This window comes from Siniperca chuatsi, linkage group LG2, assembly GCF_020085105.1.
Source record: "Siniperca chuatsi isolate FFG_IHB_CAS linkage group LG2, ASM2008510v1, whole genome shotgun sequence".
In the NCBI taxonomy this organism is placed as follows: domain Eukaryota; kingdom Metazoa; phylum Chordata; class Actinopteri; order Centrarchiformes; family Sinipercidae; genus Siniperca; species Siniperca chuatsi.
This window is the reverse complement of record NC_058043.1, coordinates 16,220,850-16,242,068: the sequence shown is the minus strand read 5'-3', so window position 1 is coordinate 16,242,068 and position 21,219 is coordinate 16,220,850. Positions and strand designations below refer to the sequence as shown.

General features: G+C 40.3%; 1 protein-coding gene across 2 annotated transcripts in view; it reads right to left on the bottom strand.

Moving 5' to 3' along the window:
* Positions 1 to 21,219, bottom strand: part of ca16b (carbonic anhydrase XVI b) — a 99,940-nt gene that overhangs the window by 4,389 nt on the left and 74,332 nt on the right. The window contains exons 9-29 of one of the 2 annotated variants that reach the window (XM_044223955.1): positions 18,330 to 18,514; positions 15,471 to 15,579; positions 15,306 to 15,355; positions 14,462 to 15,203; positions 13,140 to 13,278; positions 11,306 to 11,344; positions 10,155 to 10,246; positions 8,090 to 8,181; positions 6,732 to 6,828; positions 6,539 to 6,621; positions 5,996 to 6,130; positions 5,749 to 5,883; positions 4,706 to 4,878; positions 4,433 to 4,568; positions 3,288 to 3,434; positions 2,745 to 2,838; positions 2,134 to 2,210; positions 1,814 to 1,942; positions 1,417 to 1,563; positions 1,123 to 1,265; positions 26 to 161 (exon numbers count right to left, since the gene is read on the bottom strand). In XM_044223955.1, coding sequence (XP_044079890.1) covers positions 26 to 161; positions 1,123 to 1,265; positions 1,417 to 1,563; positions 1,814 to 1,942; positions 2,134 to 2,210; positions 2,745 to 2,838; positions 3,288 to 3,434; positions 4,433 to 4,568; positions 4,706 to 4,878; positions 5,749 to 5,883; positions 5,996 to 6,130; positions 6,539 to 6,621; positions 6,732 to 6,828; positions 8,090 to 8,181; positions 10,155 to 10,246; positions 11,306 to 11,344; positions 13,140 to 13,278; positions 14,462 to 15,203; positions 15,306 to 15,355; positions 15,471 to 15,579; positions 18,330 to 18,514 — 3,080 coding nt within the window. The remainder of the gene's footprint in view (positions 1 to 25; positions 162 to 1,122; positions 1,266 to 1,416; positions 1,564 to 1,813; positions 1,943 to 2,133; positions 2,211 to 2,744; positions 2,839 to 3,287; positions 3,435 to 4,432; positions 4,569 to 4,705; positions 4,879 to 5,748; positions 5,884 to 5,995; positions 6,131 to 6,538; positions 6,622 to 6,731; positions 6,829 to 8,089; positions 8,182 to 10,154; positions 10,247 to 11,305; positions 11,345 to 13,139; positions 13,279 to 14,461; positions 15,204 to 15,305; positions 15,356 to 15,470; positions 15,580 to 18,329; positions 18,515 to 21,219) is intronic. The other variant, XM_044223950.1, reaches the window with a different exon arrangement.

The window sequence follows — 21,219 nt, the reverse complement described above, 5'->3', positions numbered from 1 at the left end:
TTATTTGACATAAAAGTCAACTTACTATATCAGTGAAGACTCCCGGCCTCATGAGATTAATCATCTTAGCCACCTGATAGATGTCAACGACTCCCTCATTCTCCAGCTGTTGGGACAGTGTAGTGAGGGCACAGAGCATGCCTGCTGACACCGCTCCATACCTGTGTGGAAATGTTCAAAATCAGTTCTGCGAGACAACAGTCTGTCTATAGTGTCTTCCTGTTTAGGTGTTTGAAAAAAAACATCACACCTCCTAAATCTTTAGTTTAACTCCATCAATGACAATGCGTGGTGCTGTTTCTACTTTTAGTGCTTGGATCTCATCATCACCATAACTAATTGCAGACTGTGAAGTTATTAACATATGTACATGTTACTGCCAAATGAAAGGATAAAAGGTGTGATTGCAAGCAACTACTTCCATACAGATTCTGGTTGTTGGCATGTTAGCGACTGATGTAATTTGGTTTGGAGACAGAGTGGCCTGTAATTATGTGACAACTTCAGATGCAGCTTTAAGTAAATGAGGGATGAAGTCTGATTGATTGTCAGGACTGTCAGTGATGAAGACTATTCAATTAGCGGATGTTTCTGCTAATAGCAGCTGAGGTGCTGAAGGCACAGAGGTCTGTTGGAAAGACATCAGCTGAGAACGACTGTGGAAGTTGTTATGGTTGCCTGGTTACTAAGAGACTTTAGAGAGTTATTTCTGTTTATCTTGGTAGCTGCCTGTAAATTCTCAGTGCTGGCATACACTAAAGGACTTTCAAACCCCAAGCCATGGAGAGCTCTCCACATTTACAGTAGTGGCTTATTTTCCATCCTACTAGTGCTACAGTTTAACAAGAACAAATCAAAGATAATTACACATCTCAGGATTATTTTGCCACTTCGGAAGCCTTAAAATCCTGATCCAGACGCAGCCAATAAGCAGGACCAACAACATGACATAAAAATCGAATGGATATTAATCTACTGATTCCTGGACTAGTTTATGACTGGATCTCAGGGGAATAAACTGAACTTCTTTATGATCTCCAACTTGAAAACCCTGGATAAAATCCTCTTGTGTGTGTTTCCCTGTGTTGACAGAGGGCAACATAGAGGTAAACACAAACATACTCATCATGCACGATGGTGGGGCCATCTCGAGTCATGGCCTCCTCCTTGATGACACTGATGAGCTCGAAGGCGCTGCTCAGAGGAGCATCAGGGTTGGGCCATTTAGGGCACTGAAAATGTCTCACCTCCAAAACGTAGTCGTCCTGGCACACACAGGAGAGGAGTGTCACTCCAAGCAGTGCGCATACACACATGACATGACATAAATAATGTAATGCTTTCTGGGATTGGACACATCGTAGCAATCAAACACCACTGAGTATGGGACATGTAACAAAGCAGAGCTCCAGGTACCTGTGTGGCCTCAAGGATGAAGTCATGGATGATTATCTGCTCCTCATTGGAGAGGCACAGTCTGTCTTTACTGATGAGCGTGACGGTGAAGGCGATGCAGTTCATGGCCTCTTCCCGACTCGGCCAGTAAACAAATTCATCCTCGGCCTGCAGAGAAACAACGGCAGGTCAAACAAACAAGTCAAACAAGGTATGTTGCAGGTACCGTCATTTATCAAACTCTATCACTATTTCTTTGTTATTGATGTATCTGTCATTATGCTTTTTGTCTGTATGTAGACTAGATTACAGATTTGCCCTAAATTAGACATCGCAAATCAAAAGCACAAATAAAACAGATAAAAATGATAAGAACATTAAGACCACAAGACAACTATTATGTTTCAGACTTACTTACCAGGCCCTGGTTGTCAGGCAACATGACGATAATTTGAGCGTTATGGTCCCAAATCATCCTCCAGAAGTCTGTGGTGGTGTGGGGTAAAGGATGCTGGGTAATGATGAACTCATTACTCCTGAAGTAACCCTGAGGGGACAAGAGGTGAGCTGTTAGCCTCTCTAAAGCTCAGACCGTTCATACTGGTGGATTATTGTGAAAGCTGACAGACTACTGATCATTTTCTAAGAAATTGTCATCAGGAACTGTCAAACCTGTCAGTAACGTTCTTCAAAAAACACAGTGAGCAACGATAAAGAAGCCAGACTATCACACTGTACCATTATATAGGATGCGTTAATGTAATCTGTTCCTTTCATTCCAGGCAGAGTGGTGAGTCCGACCCTTGCTCGCTCCGCTGGGGGGAGGCAGAGAGATAGAAAAAACAAACTTGAAATCAAACTGCCTCTATAATATCACACTGGCTGATAATGCACACATTCATTACCAGTCCTCACTGTTGCTATAGCAACAAGTACCTCCTTCTCCCGTCAGGGTGCAGCGAATGCAAAGAAAAATTAATTTATAGGATTATGGAAATATATTCTAATTTTGGAATACGACTTGTCTTTAATAATTTACTGACTGAAAACTAGGAAAATGTAGAATACTACATTAGGACTCTTATTTTTGTCTATTTCAAAAAGGAAGGACACAGAACAGATAATATTTGTAGAAAATTCTTTTAACAGTGTCCAAATGTAATTTTATCCTTCAAATTTAAATATACTGTTGCTGTATAACTCCTTTCAAGACAGCCACCTCTATTATTTTCTATGTAAACCCACTATAACCAGCCCTCTAGCGGCTTTACATGTTCGACATGACCTTGGTTCTCCAAAACCTCAGCTCCATTGCAAGTGTGCTGTGGTAAAACTGATAAGATACTCACAGGGAACCACTGAGGAATTGCGGTTCTTCTCCTTGTTGCTGTCTTTGTGGGCACTAAAGCACTCCACAAAGTGCGTGTTGCACTGAGTCAGAAGCTGGTGAGAGAGGAGGAAAAGACCAGAAGATCAGAAAATTATTTTAGTCACTGTACATTAAAATCCAACATGAAAAATAAGATATAATATTGTTTAACACCTGCGATTAACAGCAAGTCTTTCACATTAATAATGAGCATGTGAAACTCAAGAGGAAGTGACATTATGTGCGAGCAATTAGTTTCTCTCTCCTGATGTTGAAAAAGCAGGAGCTCGATGAAACATTCATCAAGCTTTGCATAAGGCAGCAGGGGTGACAGACATGACTTTATTACAGCCAACATCAGAGACACTCTCAATCTATTCCCATCTGGAACTGGAAAGCCACCGTGCACGTTGCTAACAAGCTTCTGATCCAAAGACCGCCTCGACTTCAGCTGGTGGTGCCACTGCAGACAGCTGACAGCTCATCTAACCGGACCAGTCAGACTCCCAGAAGGTTTACTCACCCTGAACTGCTTCTCCAGCTGTGTGCGGCCTGTCGAGTTGGGCGTGAGGATGCTGTTGACATAACTATGCAGCTGCCAGGCGGGCACCTCTGTCTCTCTGCTCAGGATGTCCTCCATCAGAGCATCGTGGATGAAAACATACTGCTCCTGAGGGGAGACAGAGGGTATTGAGACCCAAAGTGTTTAAAATTATATATAGAAATATGACATTGTGAAATAAATAATCATATGAAAAAATACATACAAAATGAAAAAAACAACAACCCTGAAACTGTGAAATAATCAAAACATTTTTAATACTCAGCTTACTATGATGAAATTTTATTTCATCCAGATTTTTATTGAACATCAGTTTTATTTAATTCCAGCAGTTTTGAACAGGGCAGAGGTAGTTATGCGATTGGATGTTAACTCATTCAGATGGAAGCAAAAGCCAATCACAGCTAGTTGGCCTGCTTGTCTTTGATTGACAGACAAAGACTGATGACATGTGGCATCATGAAAGAAAATGATCACTGGGAAAAACGATGTGAAATTATTTTACTGAAGTAAATGTAACAATACCACAGTGTAGAAACAAATCCTGCATTCAAAATTTTACTTCATTAGTACATAAGTATAAGTACCAGAGGTAAGTACTCATGATGCAGAATGGCCCATTTCAGAATCATATATATCATATTGTTGGATTATACCGTAACTATTGATGCATTAATGTGTAAGCATTACTTTAATGTTGAAGCTGGTTAAGGTAGGGCTAATTGCTATTAACTACTTTGTATACTACTGGGTAGCTTAGTCAAAGATTAGTTGATTATATTTTGTATTTATAATTCGAAAAAAACAGCAAGAGAGATTTGTAGAAAGACGCACCAGAGCATCAGACTAAACATTTACAGTTACATTGTTTTACTGATACAAGTAGCTTGATAAAAGATGCAATCAAAGTACTTTACATCACTTTCCTATGTTTTATTGGAATGCCAAGAATAAACCACCAATCGTGAAATTAAGTTGGAAGGCTTTTTGAAACTTAATAGATGCAAAGCCTAAATAGAGCCAAAAAACATCACAATTACAGGAAGTTGTCTGTGGACAGAAGGAAACCAGTTTCACAACATAAGGGAAGATTTAGGGTTTCTTACCTCGGTCTGAACTAGGTAGTTGCGTTGTGTGCGGATATGTTTGAGAAAATCCAGGACGCTGACTGTGCTTTTGTCCTTGATCTGTTGAAGCATGCTGTCAATGACAATGTACGTTCCTGTGCGCCCAACCCCTGCACTGTGGAGCAGAACACAAAGCAATATGAGCATAATGGCAGGCCCATAGAGGGAGCTGTTAACCAAGTCAGCACGTATGAGAATCTAGCACTCAAGTAACATTCATTTAGCCCAGGAGCTCGGTAATAAGTACTGTACCTGCAGTGCACCAGGACAGGGCCCATATCTGCAGTGCGAGCCGCTGATGAGCGGTTGATGAAGGTGAGGACAGGGAGCGTGTACTCTGGCACTCCCATGTCAGGCCACTGAGTGTAGTGATACTGGACCACGATGCGCTCATTTAACTTCCCTTTTGGGTTCCCCTTCTGACCCTAGAACATGAGAGCAGACGTGTGACCCTGGTGAGAACACAATGCAGACTCTTCATTTGTTGTACATGGAGGATATTATCATGGGCCAGGTGCATTGGCTGTTTTAAGTACAGACTTAGCCTAGTTACAACACAAGTGTTGACGAAGTGGAGACTTGATGCAACACTTAATTAAAAGGGGTCACACATTCAAACACATTCTAACATAGAGATTAGATACTAAATATTTGTGTAACAGTACATATGTAACTGTTGCGTAGCTAATTGAACAACTGAAAACATATTGATATGTGACCTGTTCAGATTTAAGAGTAAAAGCGATGATATGGAATATGGTCAACATAGCTAGCCTGACACTTGATCAAAATGCTGTTTCATAACGATGTACAGTGGGAAGCTTTTAATTATTAGTTTACCTTTAATTACAAAATGTTATACTACTAACTCTGAACACACATATTTCTCCATATATGCATATATAAATAAAACAAAGTCAGACCTGCAAGGAATTAGCAGATGAGTTTAATATATTGCTTGGCCCCTGTTATTTTTGGAAGTTATGTTAAAGCCTGTGATGCTACAGTGATTTCCTGTTTATTTAGTTGATTGCTTTTGATTGGACGTCAAGTCTTTACTAGCTAAGACGTTCCTTAAACTCTAATGGTGCAACCCAATTTAGTAAATCACTAGTTTGAAACTAGCTTGTGGTTACTGAGAAAATAAGAAGAACTTAACACACTTAGCAACAGATGTACGAATAGTACATGTACCCAGATTTAAAAAGTGGAACCTCATTCAAACAAAACAGACTTCAAGAAGATTCACCAGTGAGAATAAAGTTTATCGCAACATGAGTCTGACTCTTAGTTACCTTTTTAACTTTAGTGTTCCTTATAAGGAAACGCCGCAGTGTGTAGCAGGCGTGCACTTTGGTGCTTTTCAGCGTCACCACAATGTTTCCATACTGCTCGCTGTTCTCGGTCGGCCAGTACTGGTCACATTTCCTCTGAAGGACACAAACACAGACAATGAAAGATATACCACGTCTGAAATACAGTCAACTCTGTAAGGGATTTGTTTGATATTTTTATGTCTGCAAATGTTTAAAGTGAACCTACTCTCCCTTTCTCCACCAGGTTGGTGATCATGACGATGATTCCAGTGTTCTGCTCCCAAACCATCCTCCAAAAGTCTTCGAATGTAGACTTAAGAGGACCCTGAGCAGCTATATAAGCTCTGGGCCGGTTGTAGCCCTGAAAAAGGAGAGTGATGGAATGTATTTACTGGTAACATGCAATCAATATTGTATAAATTACCCACAAGCCCTGATATAGCTGATATAACTGGTTTACTGACACAAGACATCGGTAGGTCATGAAATCCACTCCTTCAGCTGACAGAAAGTGTAAGTATTTATATATTAATCGATATTCTTTAAAATAGATCCAAAATTTGTATTGCTGTTTTACAATTTTGATACCTCAATTAATATTTCAAATAAAGATGTCAGCATTGCCATTTAGCAATGTAAATACTTCTTTTAACAACTTGTTTCATTCAAGACAGGACCATGCAGCTGAATTTCACAACCTTTCAAACACGAAAAAAAACAAACAAACCAGGACCTGCATAAAAATGTCAAGTGGTTGGTAAAAACTCACATCCACATAGTTGGCATTGATGTAATCCGAATGTTTGGCATCTTTCCCTGCCAGAGCTCGTAATTTCACCCTGCTATGGTCATCTAGGGAAAGAATTTACATATTTGTGTGAGTTATTAAAAGGATGAAAACGTGTTAGAAAAACATTATTGGATTTCGCACCAGCAGACATCATACTTTACAGCTGACTCACAGGCCACAATGTTGATGTATCTGTTTTTGTGCTTGTTGTCAGGATGATTGGAATGTTCTGCTGTGATTTTCAGGTCTGCCGTGGAGCGTTGGACCTCCTGGAGAGTGAAGAAATAGACAGACATTGATTTTATTAAACAAGGAGAGAAGATGTAATGGATCTACCTCCTCTAAGGAAGTTATATTTACTTAAACTGTTGCAGTGTTTTCAGAGGAATGGCTTGTATTTATTTCTTAGTATAACATCTCAGATAACATTTTTTGTCATACTATTGGCCTTTAAAGGGAAACTTTTCTCTTCTTCAGCCTTGCCCCCTGCATAAAGAGCTCTGGATAAACTGCAAAGCAGAACCTCTAACAGGGATTCAGTGTCTCGGTCAAGGACACCTCAGCAGAGCAGATGCTTACTGCCACTGGGGCTTGAACTCAGGCCTCCAGCAGGAAAGCCTTCTTCTCTTCTTCTTCACTACACCACACTGCACCCACCCCTAAAATACAACAATCATTTCCAACTCAGCTTTATCGTGGCGCATTTGAAAATTATGCGCACAAGCTTCACATCAAATGACCCCAATTAGAAGGAATCCTCTAGGGGTGAAGCTTTTGCCTCGTTTCTTAACCTGGTTACACAGAGAATGTGTTCCCAGCCACTCAACCAGCAGACAGACCTTCTCTAATTAACCTCCGTCTCTCTTGATCTTTCTCCCCATCTTTCTCTCAACCATCTGTTCAAAATTAGCAACCCTGCACACAAACACATGCATAAAATCATCTCTAAACACTGTTCAGACCCAGGCCCATTAGCAGACAACATGTGCACAGTAGAAGGGGAGATGAACTGTGCTGAATGGGCTTTCAGCAGTTACTTAACTCCAGGAAAAAAAAAAAAAGACAAATGTAATTTTATGTATTCTGCAGTTTTAGGGTGCTTTCACACCTAACCTGTTTGTTCAGTTCAAACAAACTCTTGTGCATCTGCCTGTTTGTTTTGGTTCGTTTAGGTTGGTGTGAAAACTATAATTGGAACTTGGTGCAGACAAAAACAACCAGACCAAGACTGCTAAAAAGCTAAACTACTAAGAAATCCATCTGCTGATGGTGAACTGTCAAGAACACAATCTTATAAGAGATCTGTATAAGTAGTTTAACTGTGTATTTCAGAAGTTTGCCAATAAAAAGTGAATGAAAGGTCCATATGACTTCATGTTTACTCCTCTTGGTTAGTTTGTAATAAGTCAATTTGAACATGTAGCAGAGCAGAACTAAAAGGCAACAATTAATCATTTTTTTCCTCCTTTGTATGAACTGAACCCAACTCCAATGTAAATGCACCATGTGTTAGTGGTGTTGAAAGTGTACCTCAAACTCCTCAGAGAAACCTTGCAGGTTGTTCTTGTAGAGCTCCATGATGTGTTTAACAAAGTGCTTAACGGGAATGGCCTCCATGTCATCTGCAGGAGAAACACAGAACAGTTAGCAAAGTGCTCATTATTGTGTGTGTGGTTCGTAGTGCATTATGAGAGTTTGTTTCTAGCCAAGCATATATTCTGAGAATGTGTGTGCATGTGTTGGCAATACACACATGGAAACCAATGTGATTTGTAATTTATTTGCAATTCTAAGACAACCAGGCCGCAAATGTAATGCATAGTTTTCAGTCGCTGAGTCTATTTCTTAATGAAGTAAATTTTGCTGTTTTAACAGACTAACCTCTATTATAAATGTGTAGATTTGGTATTTTGAGCATTTAGGCTATAAGTGGGGGAGCGTCTGTCTCATCTGAGCCAAATCAGCCCCAAACCACAAATGAGGGATCTTTGATAAGGCTGGTCACCATCACACTGGGACAATACTGCAAGGGACCCAGCTGTCATCGCTGCTGATAGTGGCCAATGTCTTAACTAATGCAACCTCGCAGCTGAGGCCTTTAGGGTTCTTACTTGCCTCAGTGGTTACAGCGTAAAGGAGTATTCTGGTTTGTTAATCTGTTCATTTATCAAAATGTCTGCCCTCCCCTGTATTAGTGTCAAGAGACTTCTTATCAGTCTAATCCGTTCATCAGAGTGGTGAAATGTGGCTTTAGGAGCTAGAAATTTAAACGAAATCGGCTGATTAGGCCCAAATTTTCTTGACAGGATATAAAACTGTACAGAGGTATGTTCACATGTATGCTTGCATGTCCCGCAGTACTGGGTGCAATATAAATACTTTCTGAAAGTCCAGCCCATAAAGTCACTGTTTTAGGAATTTCTATTCCTACCACATTTTCAACTTAAATCAAGTACATGGTCAGCCATTCAGAATATATGTGCTGTAACAAAACCGCCACTGTTTCTAAGATAGTAAAAGAAAAAGAAAAGACAGAAAGAAAAGAGGAAGAAGAAAGACAGGGATAAAGAAAGAAAAGGACAAGCAATAAAGGCCTAATGAATGTGGAGTCAATACCGGCATCAGCTGTGCTCTTTAACTATGATATCACAGCCTCGAAATGTCCCCGAGCTTTAAGCGACTGTGAAAGTAAAGTCTGATATCGACTAGCTGCCACTGTGCTGCAGCCTGGAACATTAAAGGCTACAAAAAGCCATTCTCACAAATGCTACAGAGGTGCTCCCAGAGTCATTTCACATGTAAATGAACAGAAACTGCAGACATCAAGGTAATAGAGAAAACCGTTTGAAAACAGTTAATGGTGGCTTGTGGATGTGTTCTGTATCAGTAGACATACCATTTAAAGTCAGTCAAGATTCCTTTGTCATTTTTGTGATTTTTTGGTACTCCGTTTCAGTCCTAAAACCACACTTTTTTGGGTTAAATATTATATTTTTTGTCCATGTACCCCCACAGTCCTGTCAAATGAACTCAAGTACCCCTTCCTCAACTCCATATTTCAACCATTTATCCATTACTTTAAGCTATCTATTTCAACTGTTTATCCATTACTTTAAGCTAACTATTTCAACTGTTTATCCATTACTTTAAGCTAACTATTTCAACTGTTTATCCATTACTTTAAGCTAACTATTTCAACTGTTTATCCATCACTTTAAGCTAACTATTCTAACTGTTTAAATTACTTTTAGCTTTAGATGTCAACTATTTATCCATTACTTTTAGCTAACTGTTTCAACTTTGATTGCTTGCTAAGTAGTTTACACACACTCTGTTCTGGTGTTAAAGCTGAATTAATATGGGGATATATATTTTTTATTCCAATTGTAATTTCATAGTTTTTCCCAATTTCTTGAGCTACTCCACAATCTTTCCACGTATGCCAAAGCAACTGCAGAATACCCCCTGAAGTACACAAGTACCATATAACACAAGTACCTGAGGTTGGGAATCACTGATCTAAAAAAAAAAAAACTAAACAAACAGTGAATCCTGAGTATATATTATCTAATATAATGAAGGAAATACGGGTTACCTGGTATAGGGATGACTGGTATACTCTCATTGGCCACCACCCGTGGAGAGCTGCTCTCCTCCACATAGAAGTGAGCTGTCTGGAAAAATCTCCTGCAGGGACACAGAGAGAAGTACAGTGGGATGCCACAGTAAAGTCTATTAGGGAGTCGTTATCTCATTGTTCTCAGATCCCGTCTGTCAACATCAGCATTGAAAAGTTGAATAGAATGACACGAGAATGGCAGAAAACTGCTAATGAAAACCCCAGAGTAGTTGGGACACAGCTGATCGCACAGATAGAGTCGCTGGCGGTGAGCGGCTCCTGGAAACACGGTATGAGCTGACTACAGGGAACAGGTAAACAACTCATAGCGACACACAGCGCAGCGCCAAATTTAGCTCTTTACACAAACTAAAGACAACTAATCCAAACAGATTCTCTCTTCAGGGCAACACACACCACTTTCAGGAGGTCCCACACCACTGTGAGGACAATAAAACCAACTTAAAAGGTGCATTTTCTGGAGAACGTGTATTATTACTGCCAGTAGCTTCTGCTCAATGCACAGATATTCATAGAAAAATCCGTATTGACAAAGTCGTGTCCAGATAAAACTTTTGACATTGATTACTTATCCATAGGTAATTCCTGTTGTTTCGAATTCCAACATTTTTGCGCCCCCTGTTATCCAACCCCTTGCAAATTTTTTACAGTTGAAGGTCAAAACTTCACTGACTGAAAACAAATGAATGCTGAATGCTGATAGGCTGAAGGCAGCTCTGATCTTTAGAGAATATCCCAATTATTTCCTGGGATATTACAGCTTTATAAAAAGATGAATGTACAATTTTTTAGGCTAAAACATTCCACATTCACGTTCCTTAAGATGTCCTTCCCTGCACTGAGAAATCAATAATTCTTACATGATAAGTAATATGTTATTCAAATAGAAGAAATTTAAAAAAAATCAAGTTGCTTACTTTTTAGAAAGCTCCTGAAAAACAGAGAGACTGTAAGTGAAGAATCTTTAAGGTCCTGAACACCTTGCACATCATCTCCAGCCTACATCCCCTCCTCATACATACACATACACACAATGTATACTAATGCATGCATATATAAGACCCATGTTTCATCCCAGTGCCAGCATTTCCCAAGTTAAATCCTACCTGTACTTGATGCAGAGGAGGGACCAGATGCTTGTCATTCTTTTACAGAGATGGAACAAAAATAAAAAGGCTCTACTAGATTTAATGGCTATGGAAAGAGAAACAGAAAAACACAGAGAGAGAGAGAGAGAGAGAGAGAGAGAGAGAGAGAGAGAGAGAGAGAGAGAGAGAGAGAGAGAGAGAGAGAGAGAGAGAGAGGTTGAAAAACAAAAAAGGGAGGAGAACTCCCCCCTGGCTTGCGTCACAGCCTCCCAATCTAATGGCTCCCTGTGGGTGCAGCTGTGGTGTGGTTAACTAACCAACATAGTCGACACCTCCTCCCTGATTCTCTCCCATGGTCTCAGAAGAATAGTTTGCTTTGGGGGAATGGAAACTGAGATGAAATAGGCTTTCTGAATGGATGTCTGTTGTAAAAAAAAAAAAAAAAACTGGAAAGAGGCATCCCATTTCACACCGGCATCAGCAGTACTGAGTCACTAACATGAAATGAGATTTTTACCTCAGTTGAACATCTGTGAGTTTTCAACAAACACCTCAGAGGCTTCCAGATGTGTAGTGTAACATCAGTAATTAATTCCACTGTAGACAGACTCATTACCTAAGATTAACTGTAAAAATGAACAAGCTAAAAATAAGGAAACTTGAAAAGATGGTCCATTGATCGCATATTTTAAATAAACATTTATAAATCAAATGAATTGTGATATTAAGTCGCTAATGACCAAAACATCTGTGAGCAGAGAAACTCACTGGCTTTAATAGCTGCACTGTCAAGAGAAACTATGCAGAGCATGAAGAGTAAAGAGAGTGTGAATTAGTTGATTTCATCTTTCATCATGGTCTTTTCCCCAGGGGAAGCAGTCATTGTCTGTGAACTGTCAGCGTTGTCACAACAACAGCTGTGATGGCCATTTCTAATCTCAAAGCTGCCCTAGCTCTTCTACTCAAACACCACAACTCAGTAATTCATCCACCGACCGAATCCGCTACAGTCATCTTGTTTTCAAATGTCTGTTTTTCGAACACCTCTATGGCGCTGATAACCAGGATGCTATTTATACCAGGTTCTTATATTATTTGACACCACAAAATGCCACAGTAAGGTGTTGTTGGCCCATAAACATTTGCTGTAGTGATCTCACACTAATATCCTAGCAATATAATTAATACAATTTCAAGTATTACAAAAAAAATCCCTGCAAATAAACAAGACAGTAAGTAAACAAAATGCTACCCAACTAGAAACAGAGAGTAAATATGCATGGGGCCAGCTAAGGCAATGGCCCATAGTGCTATTTGTAACTCATTAACCATCCCACATGTGCCAGTGGCCTGGCCAGTGTAATTACTGGGGCTCCAATAGTGTTGCTGGAAATCAGCCCAGCAGATGAAGACACAGCTGGGACCCCTCCTGGCACTGCAGGGCCTTCAGGTCCCCTGCCCCTCACCTAGGTGGGTGATGGGCCTGATGTATGACATTACAGGCAAGAGCAGCCTTACTACCAGGCTGTTTGAGATTGATGCGCACACATGCATACATGTGCATAAAACAGACACAACCAAACTAGACGGGTCTGAATGTGGGGCAAACTGACCATCCAGACATGCATGCAGGCATGTCACTTAAATCAAAATATGAGTGTGAAAAAATGTATGGATGGGGTCAGTGTGGGTGAGGAGCAGCTTGGTTTTCATACCTCTGAGGGAGGTTTCAGTGATACCCTTATCAAGATTAGGCATTTCTGTATGTACTAGCACTTGATGTAAGGCCATTTTACTGTTTTTTAGCAGTAAAATGTCCCATCTGGAATGAGGTTAGGTATATTGAACTCACCTCCAGTAGACCATCACAATCAGCAGCATAATGAGGCAGAGCAGAGTGAGAGCAGACACCACCACCAAGGGGACAATCCACACCATCCTGCCGATCCCCGGGTGAGGGGTTCGGGTCACGTTGGACAAGATGGTCCTGTCTGGAACATAACACATGCACATAAATACCATACCTAAAAATATTTAAAGTTTACTTTAAAGTAACTTTAAAGTGCCTTTGTGTAGGATTTTTATAAAACTATAGCATGTTTCAAATTATTCTGATGGCAAAAGTGTAGATTTGTAGATAAAATGAGACAATCTTGGTGAAAATTGGTGCAGTCTATGTGTTGCTTTCAGCCCTTTATTCTGTGTCTCCAGGTCACATCCATGAGGGGAGGGGAGGTGTATATTAGCATGCAGTGCTGTCTGCCAAAGTGTCTTTTTTTGATGCTACCAAAGTCAGAAATGTTCCACTTCTACACATAGGGGACTTAACCTTCACCATTATATATCTAATGTCAACCCTTTCTCCACATTTACTCTGTTCTGTACACAAAATGGTCTGACAAGAGACAAAATGTTGAGGCAGAGTTTGCATTAGGTCTAAAAGTTAAAGCCCTGAGAGACCAGAACCCAAACTAGCCCAACCTGAGCCTGGTCTGAGCTCAATATTTAGCTCAGTTTAGGAGAAACCTAAAAAGAACAATAAACTTAGAGGCCTATTATGGTAAAACACCGTACCATGACACACTTAACAGCAGGGACAGAAAAAAAAACACACATATCACTTGAGATTGACCATGATAAAACCTAATGGCAATAAAAGAATATCAACCAGAACCAGCTTTGTGCCAAAAGTACAGCATGAATACTGACTGCCTTATCACAACTTTCAATCAATGTTCATGATACCTGTGTCATTTCTAACATTGTGATGGTAAAAAATCTGGCCAAAAAAAATCTTCTCCCTTGAAACAAACTAAAACAAAAGGAATTCCTCGAGGCAGAACCCCTCTGGCAGACGGCTTACTTCTGCCTCCAGGCCTCTGTGTTGTAGTGACACAAAAGCCTGGAGCTTTGTCTTTGACTGAGATGGTAACCAGTGCAGTTACTCTCTTACATCAAGTTATTTGTTATGCTAAATTGGGCTCTGACCCTAACTGTTGATAGTGTTTACAGAATTCTGCTTTGAAGAAAAGTCTTGCCTTGTATGATAGCGGACAACAAGAGAACAAGCCAACAACAAGAGAATTTAAAAGGGATGTTTTTGTTTGGGAAGGATGTTGAGAGACAAAAAACAATATTGTGTCATATCTGTGTTGTAGAGCGAGGTCTGCTCACCGGTGTGGACTGAGAAAGGCCAGAGACTCTTCCCATCACTACTGATCTTTGGGGACAGTGTGGAGCTCTCGGGAATCTGCATCTCCGTGTCATTACGAGGCTCCTGAGTGGAGATTGCATTTACATCTGTGGGGTTCTTCTCTACGTTGACCAAATGGTCGTCACCAGTGTTAGCAGGTACTGTGCTGCCTTTGTCTGTAGGCTTCCCTTCTCCTTTCTCTTTGGCTGTGGATGCAGGGGTGGGTATTAAAGGCTCTTTGGCCACAGTGGTGTTCGCTTGCTTTTCCTCATTATCAGGTGCAGTCTTGTTCTTTCTCTTCTTCTCATCCTCTCCCTCCTCCTGCTCTCCTTCTCTCTCCCCCTCCTTCTCCTCCTCCTCGCCCTCACGTGCAGCCTGGCTCTCCTCAGATGGGTTGTCTGTCTCTGAGCCCTGGGGCGCGGCCTGCTCTGTGCTGGACTTTGCAGGTGGGACGGACGGGCGGGTGGGGTTCTGCGTGGCTTGGGGCGCCTGTGTGGGCCAAACAGAACTGGGCAAAGAAGAGATGACCCCCCCGCCTACGCCCAAGCCTGCCAGCAAGGTGCTTGTCACCACTGATGCCACTGTGGCCTGGCTGCCACTAGAGGAGGGGCCCATGCCTGTTGCCATGGAGACAATGGAGAAGTGGATGCCAGAGGACGTCCAAGTGGAGGAACCCGAGCTGATGGGAGCCATGTCTGCTGAGGACGCTGGTGAAATTGTGGGCTGAGGGAGACAGGCAGAGAAAAAGTGGTTATCCAACAGAACCACGTGAATGCCGCAAACATACAAAAAGAAATTTGTACTGCCATCTTCTGGTCAACTCACCATCCCAGTCTTCACAATACGAGACCCTTCAAATATTCTTGTTGTATTCGCTGAAAAATAAAAGAGCAAGCAAGCATTTAAAAATCCATTTCATGTGTCTGACATGCAAACATTAATTCTTAAAAATACACAATGACTCAATGGCTGGAGGGTTTGACCCGGTACCTCTGAATAGCAGTGTTTGACTGAAATCACTGCGCAGGTCATGCTGACATACTGCCTGCACTCTGAACAGGTACAGGAAGTCAGGGGACACATTAGTGATGACTGCTTTCTGCAAGACAAAAGATCCACATACGGACACACTTAAGACCACTTGCAAAACACATTGTAAATAATGCTTGAATGTGTAGATGAAAATACATTTAAAACTGTGGATGCTGTTTATTCATATTGCCTAAAATGAATATACTATGCTAAGCCACTGTTCTGTCAACAGTCTATGACTCACAAGTTCAATGCAGTTTAAAACCTTGTTTCCTGGCTAATTTAATTGTATTGTGCAGTTCTCAGATGGCTTTACTTATTTTAAAATAGCCCTCAGAACGGATGGGTGATTGCCTCTGGTGTTGTAGAGCTAGTATTTCTCTAAAAGAATTCAGATAAAGGTGTCCGGAGATAGAAACTGAAAATTGAAATGGAAATGAAGTGGGCAAAATAAGACAGACTGACAGCAGAGAGAGAAGTGGAGAGAATACTGTCAGCAAAGCGACTGATCGACCGCATTAATGGAGTGCAACTACATAGAGCACCTCATGGACACAGTCAGCCATTTGCAATGAATAAATAATAACAATCCAAACTTACAAAACTCTTAACAGAACAAAGATATCACATAAAAACAACAACAAAGAGGTAATTATATTAATCCATTCGTTGTAAAACAGTCAATCTAATAATTGTTTAGACAGCAAGTAGCCTCACAAACAAGTTTCACCAGTCAACTTATGGGTGGTTCAGCTTGAAAGGCTTCAGAGTTAATAGGTTTTAAGAAATGACTCTACTTTATATTTGACACCTAAGCTTTTCAATCAAGTTATACCACAGTATATAGAGAATGCTCTACCCTCTTGGGTCTCATGTCAAGACCATAGAATATAAAAAATGAAGACTAGGCTGTAGAGATATGACAGCTCTGCCAGAGGACCTCAGGGAGCAGTATGTCTGATGGGGAGTTAAAAGGTCAGTAAATGTAGCTGGAGAATGCTGAAAGTAGCAGGTAACCAGCACAGGGAGACTGAAATTGCAGTGAGATGGTTTCTATGTTTAATATCAGACATGTTTCTGAACAAGCTGCAGGAGAGACATGGACTTCCGAGGGGCACAGGAGTTAAATGAGCTACAATAATCTAAAGGGGAGGAAATAGATGTTCATTTACCTTCAGCTGAGGGTAGCATTAGTTTAATTTGTGAGGCAGTTCTTGACTGCAGGAACCCTGATTGCATATTTCAACCTGCTTGTCCATTGTCTCTAAGCTTCAGTAACTAGTTTGTAAGCTAAAGATCCCCTCCAGGCAGGTTTTAAGAAACAAAGATAAGCTGCATGGAATAACAATTTGTGTCTGATATGGTTTTCTCCACAAAATAGTTCAATTACCTGGATAAAAAAAAATCTTAAAATTACATCTACTCCTCCTCTATCTCAGAATATGCAAATAGTGTTCATTTCAAAAGTTTTATTGCTTAACTCAAGGTGTCTCCTAATTCACTGAAACGCCCATCCTCAGTGTGTGCTCTGAAGGCTTAAAGTTTTCACATTGTACTTGTATAAGGTGCATTTTGGAGCACAATTTGCCCCCAAACTAGTTGCAATGTCACAAAATCATCTTGTAGAATGTAAATAGATGAATTTGAAAACAGCTTTTTTAAGTGTCAAACTCTGCAAATACATAAGTAAGCAAAACACATTCTTGGGTGAAGGGGGTTATTAGCTAATGCATTAACTAGTTTCTAAGCCTTAGACGGTAGAAAGGATGTAATATGTGCAAAGGTTTACACCATTCCTATCAGATACCACTCCCTCTGTGCAGTTGCTCCAATCAACCGGTAGAAATCCCTCACCAGCTTCCCATTCATGACAACGACAACTGTTTACTGAAAAGCATGACCAAGCTGGAGGTAATACTGCCACCAGGGAACTGATCCCAGGTCTCTGAACTGGTGGGTGAGTGTTTTGCCCCTGAACTGTTTATATCTAAAGAGGCAGTCATGCAGACTGTCAAGACAGCAGGGGGTCAGTGGGCTTTAAAGAGATGCACAGCTGGATGTTGGATTCCCACAAATGGAAGGATATTTGACCATATAAAGAATATATAGTGTGAAAGATAACAGCCCTGTAGGTGTAACCTCCTGCAGGGGGAGGATATATTTCTGTGGAGTGAGTGAATGTTCTGTTGGAGATACACAGTAAGAACTGAAGTGGTAACTCAATGCTTAAGGCACATGAGCAGAACTGTATGATCACTGGTGTCAAAAACTTCACTGAGATCTAAAGGACTACATTTGCACAGTTGCCTGCATTGGTTACTCAAAGAAGACAGTTTGTGTTCAAAGAGCTGCCTCTGCTACCTGACAGACTGGATTTTTTCAAATTATGAATTTTTCAAATTGTTAAAATAAAAAAGCATATTATAAACCATATCTTGGTTTATATTGCTTTTTACTTTTTGCTACAGGAGCCTATAATATAAATAAATGGAATGATGGATGATGGAAAATACTTGCATTTGTCATCACATTACATATCAGTGTGACAGTCCTACGTGTCTATTCTTAGACAGGTGAGTGTCTGGGCCCTCATATCAATGAACACCCACACGTTCATCACGACCTATACACACTGTCACCGATCCAACCGACCTCTGGTCCTGCCAGATACATCTGAGGCTTTGTAAACCAATCAGAGCTGTTCAAAGCACATCCAGCTTTTAAAAAAATAAAAATAATTTTAGACAAAAATGTAGGCAATTCTGGCAATCTGCTTTGGTCTGGTATGTGTTAGTGGCAGTTGATAATAATGCTCACCATGCTTTGGTCCCCAGTCTTGGTGAAGGTATTTTCATCAGCAACATCACGCTTCACCCAGCTGTAGGAGACCATGTAACTGGTAATGGGTGGGTGGTAGACGGTCAGAGGGCGTTCCCAGCTCACCATCAACGCCGTCTGGTTCAGTGGCCGGATCTTCATGCTCACTGGGGCACTGCTGCATACTGAAAGACCATGAAGAAGAGGGGAGTAAGAGTAATAAAAAGCAGCATGAAAAGAAAAATCACTACTAAGAAAAAATAAATAAAATAGTGTGACTTTTTCACCGCCTGAAGGCAGCTGAGTGAAAATGAAAGGCTGTGGTTGGGAGGACTGCTTGACCACATGTATTTGTGTCCGTTGATGTGTGTGGGCAGAATGCAGTTTGCCTTTTAACAAGCCTATTGTTACTGTCTGCTGCTGACTTGACTCAAAGCCATTTCCGCTTGAGAAACCTCTAAAGGTGCAAGATAATACAGTAACTCAATAACAAAAACACTCCTGGAGGGTGGACTGGGGTCAGGCACAACCTCGAAGTGTCAGTGTAGATTGTCAATCTGGACACTTTCTTTTTCATGCCACAACACTGCAAGAGATTCCAGGTAGAATACCAGCTGGGTGTAGTGCTAAACATGTGGTACAAATAACACTCCAACTTCCTGCTAATACGTAATTTTGAATGTGCAAAATTAAACAGGATGTATGAGGAGGATGAAGCAAAACCCAGTAGGTAAGCCTCAAGGTGGCAGTGTAGGCTGCAGCATAGATATTTACACAGGGATCTGTCAGTATGAGTAAGGGACAATCTGGACATGCTTCTCAGCACATCAGGGCAACAGCAATCAGAAACCAGTGTCAACTGATTAGGTGCACACAGGGTTTCTGTCAAATTGAAATTGTCACCACAGTTTTCTCCATTTACACAGTGAAGCTATGGTGCAAATTATGCACCATGATTTGTGAAAGGGAGACAGGGTGGAAGGAAATCAGTCAGATGGGACCAGGGGGGGAAAAAAACAATACCAAGAATATGTTGGGGTGTTGATGAGGTGTGACAGGTGCGAAATGCATTATAACCTGTCAGATGTTCTTTGTCAACTTCAGTAGCTCAACAACAGTCATTTAATAACAGCTGAAGACATCATCGTGGTTTTACTGCCTGTATCATTACTGTCATGACAGTCATCATCCTTTTGATCATCAACACTGGTGCACTAGTAATGCAAAGTAGTGCTACTAAAATCAGCAGCAGGTGTAGATCTACAAGATAAATATCTTATCAACACCTGTTTTGCACAACTCTGGCAACTTTTCTTACTTGTGGTATACTGATGAGCAAACATAACGTCTCTTTATCAACTAGAAACTTAATTGATCTAAGGCCTAAAACCTTTTAATATAATGGCAGATTGGCAGCAAAATTAATTAGTGCTCCTCTAAATCTGTTCCAAATTTGTATGCAAAAGGTTTTTTTTTGTCCCTTCATCCTCATCTGAATTGAAAACAAAATCTTCAACTGAGACATTATGAATCAAATAGTGAATAGTACCTAATGTTTCATCACTGGCAAATTACTTAACATGCTAGTGACTAGCTATAAAACTAATTATATATATATATATATATATATATATATATAAAATGTATTTATTAAAAATAAGCCTCATAGAGGGTTCAACTCAGTCTGCAATACCACTCAGAGCAAAACATGAATCTTTCTCCTGGCAGCTTCTACCATAAAGGGGATACATTGACTGTTGTCAACAAACAGCAGTTCCACTGCTTCTCTCCTCTCAAGGCTGTACAATATGTCTTTAAGAGGCTGTGTGCAGAAACACAAAGAAAGAAATAGTATAGTACATTTTAACATGAATAATTGGTATTTTCTGAACTTTGCAGGAAAGTCAGGTTATACATGTTATCTGAGGGCTAAATGCCAACACAGTTACTACACTACTTATTTTATAATAATATGTGACTCTTGCTACAGCCACCCCCACAGTCTTAACACTAACTAACATTATAATATTAGAATATGTTAATAATGTTGCTTTGATTACTTGACTAAGAGAAAATGAATTGGCAAGTAATTAGATAACTGATTGTACATATAAAATAAAATTGTACATTCAGTACATTTTAGTTTTGTACTGTAAGTCGGACAAAACAAGCAAATGCAAGGCGTCAACTTGGGCTCTGGGTAATTGTGATGGGCATTTTTCACTATTTTTTGACATTTTATATATACAATTAATCAACTAATCAAGAAAATAATCAACAGAGTAATTAATAATAAAAATAAAAGTTTGTCGCAACCATATGGACAATATCACCATTAACCAACCAAATTCAAAACAGCGGTATGCTAAATCTGATCTTCATGTGAAAAAAAGGCTTGCATGCACAGGGTGATAGAGCTTGTTTTCACACAAACACAAATGATAAAACAAATACTGCCCTATGTATCTTGGCATTATTAATGCACAAACAATGAATCTGGGCCACACAAACTAATCTGTATATTTGTATTTTTCATCAGAAAGGTTAGCTATTCATCGCTAATGGCCAAACAACTTTCATGGCTGTAAAACCCACAGTGATGGAACATTCAGTCAAGGTGTGGCCCTGGCTCTCACAACATTTACAAGCAAAGCCATCATTTACTGTGTGCAGATAAAATATCCCCTCTCACACAACCTTGACAGATGTCACCCCTGAAGATAAGACTGATACTATTTACTTACAGTGACTCCCATTAAAGGAGCAGTATGTAGGATTTAGTGGTATCTAATGGTGAAATTGCATTCCATTTGAATATAGCTCGCCTTTTTCGCAAAACTCGCGAAAAAGTGAACAGCCCTATTTAGAGCCAGTGTTTGGTTTGTCCATT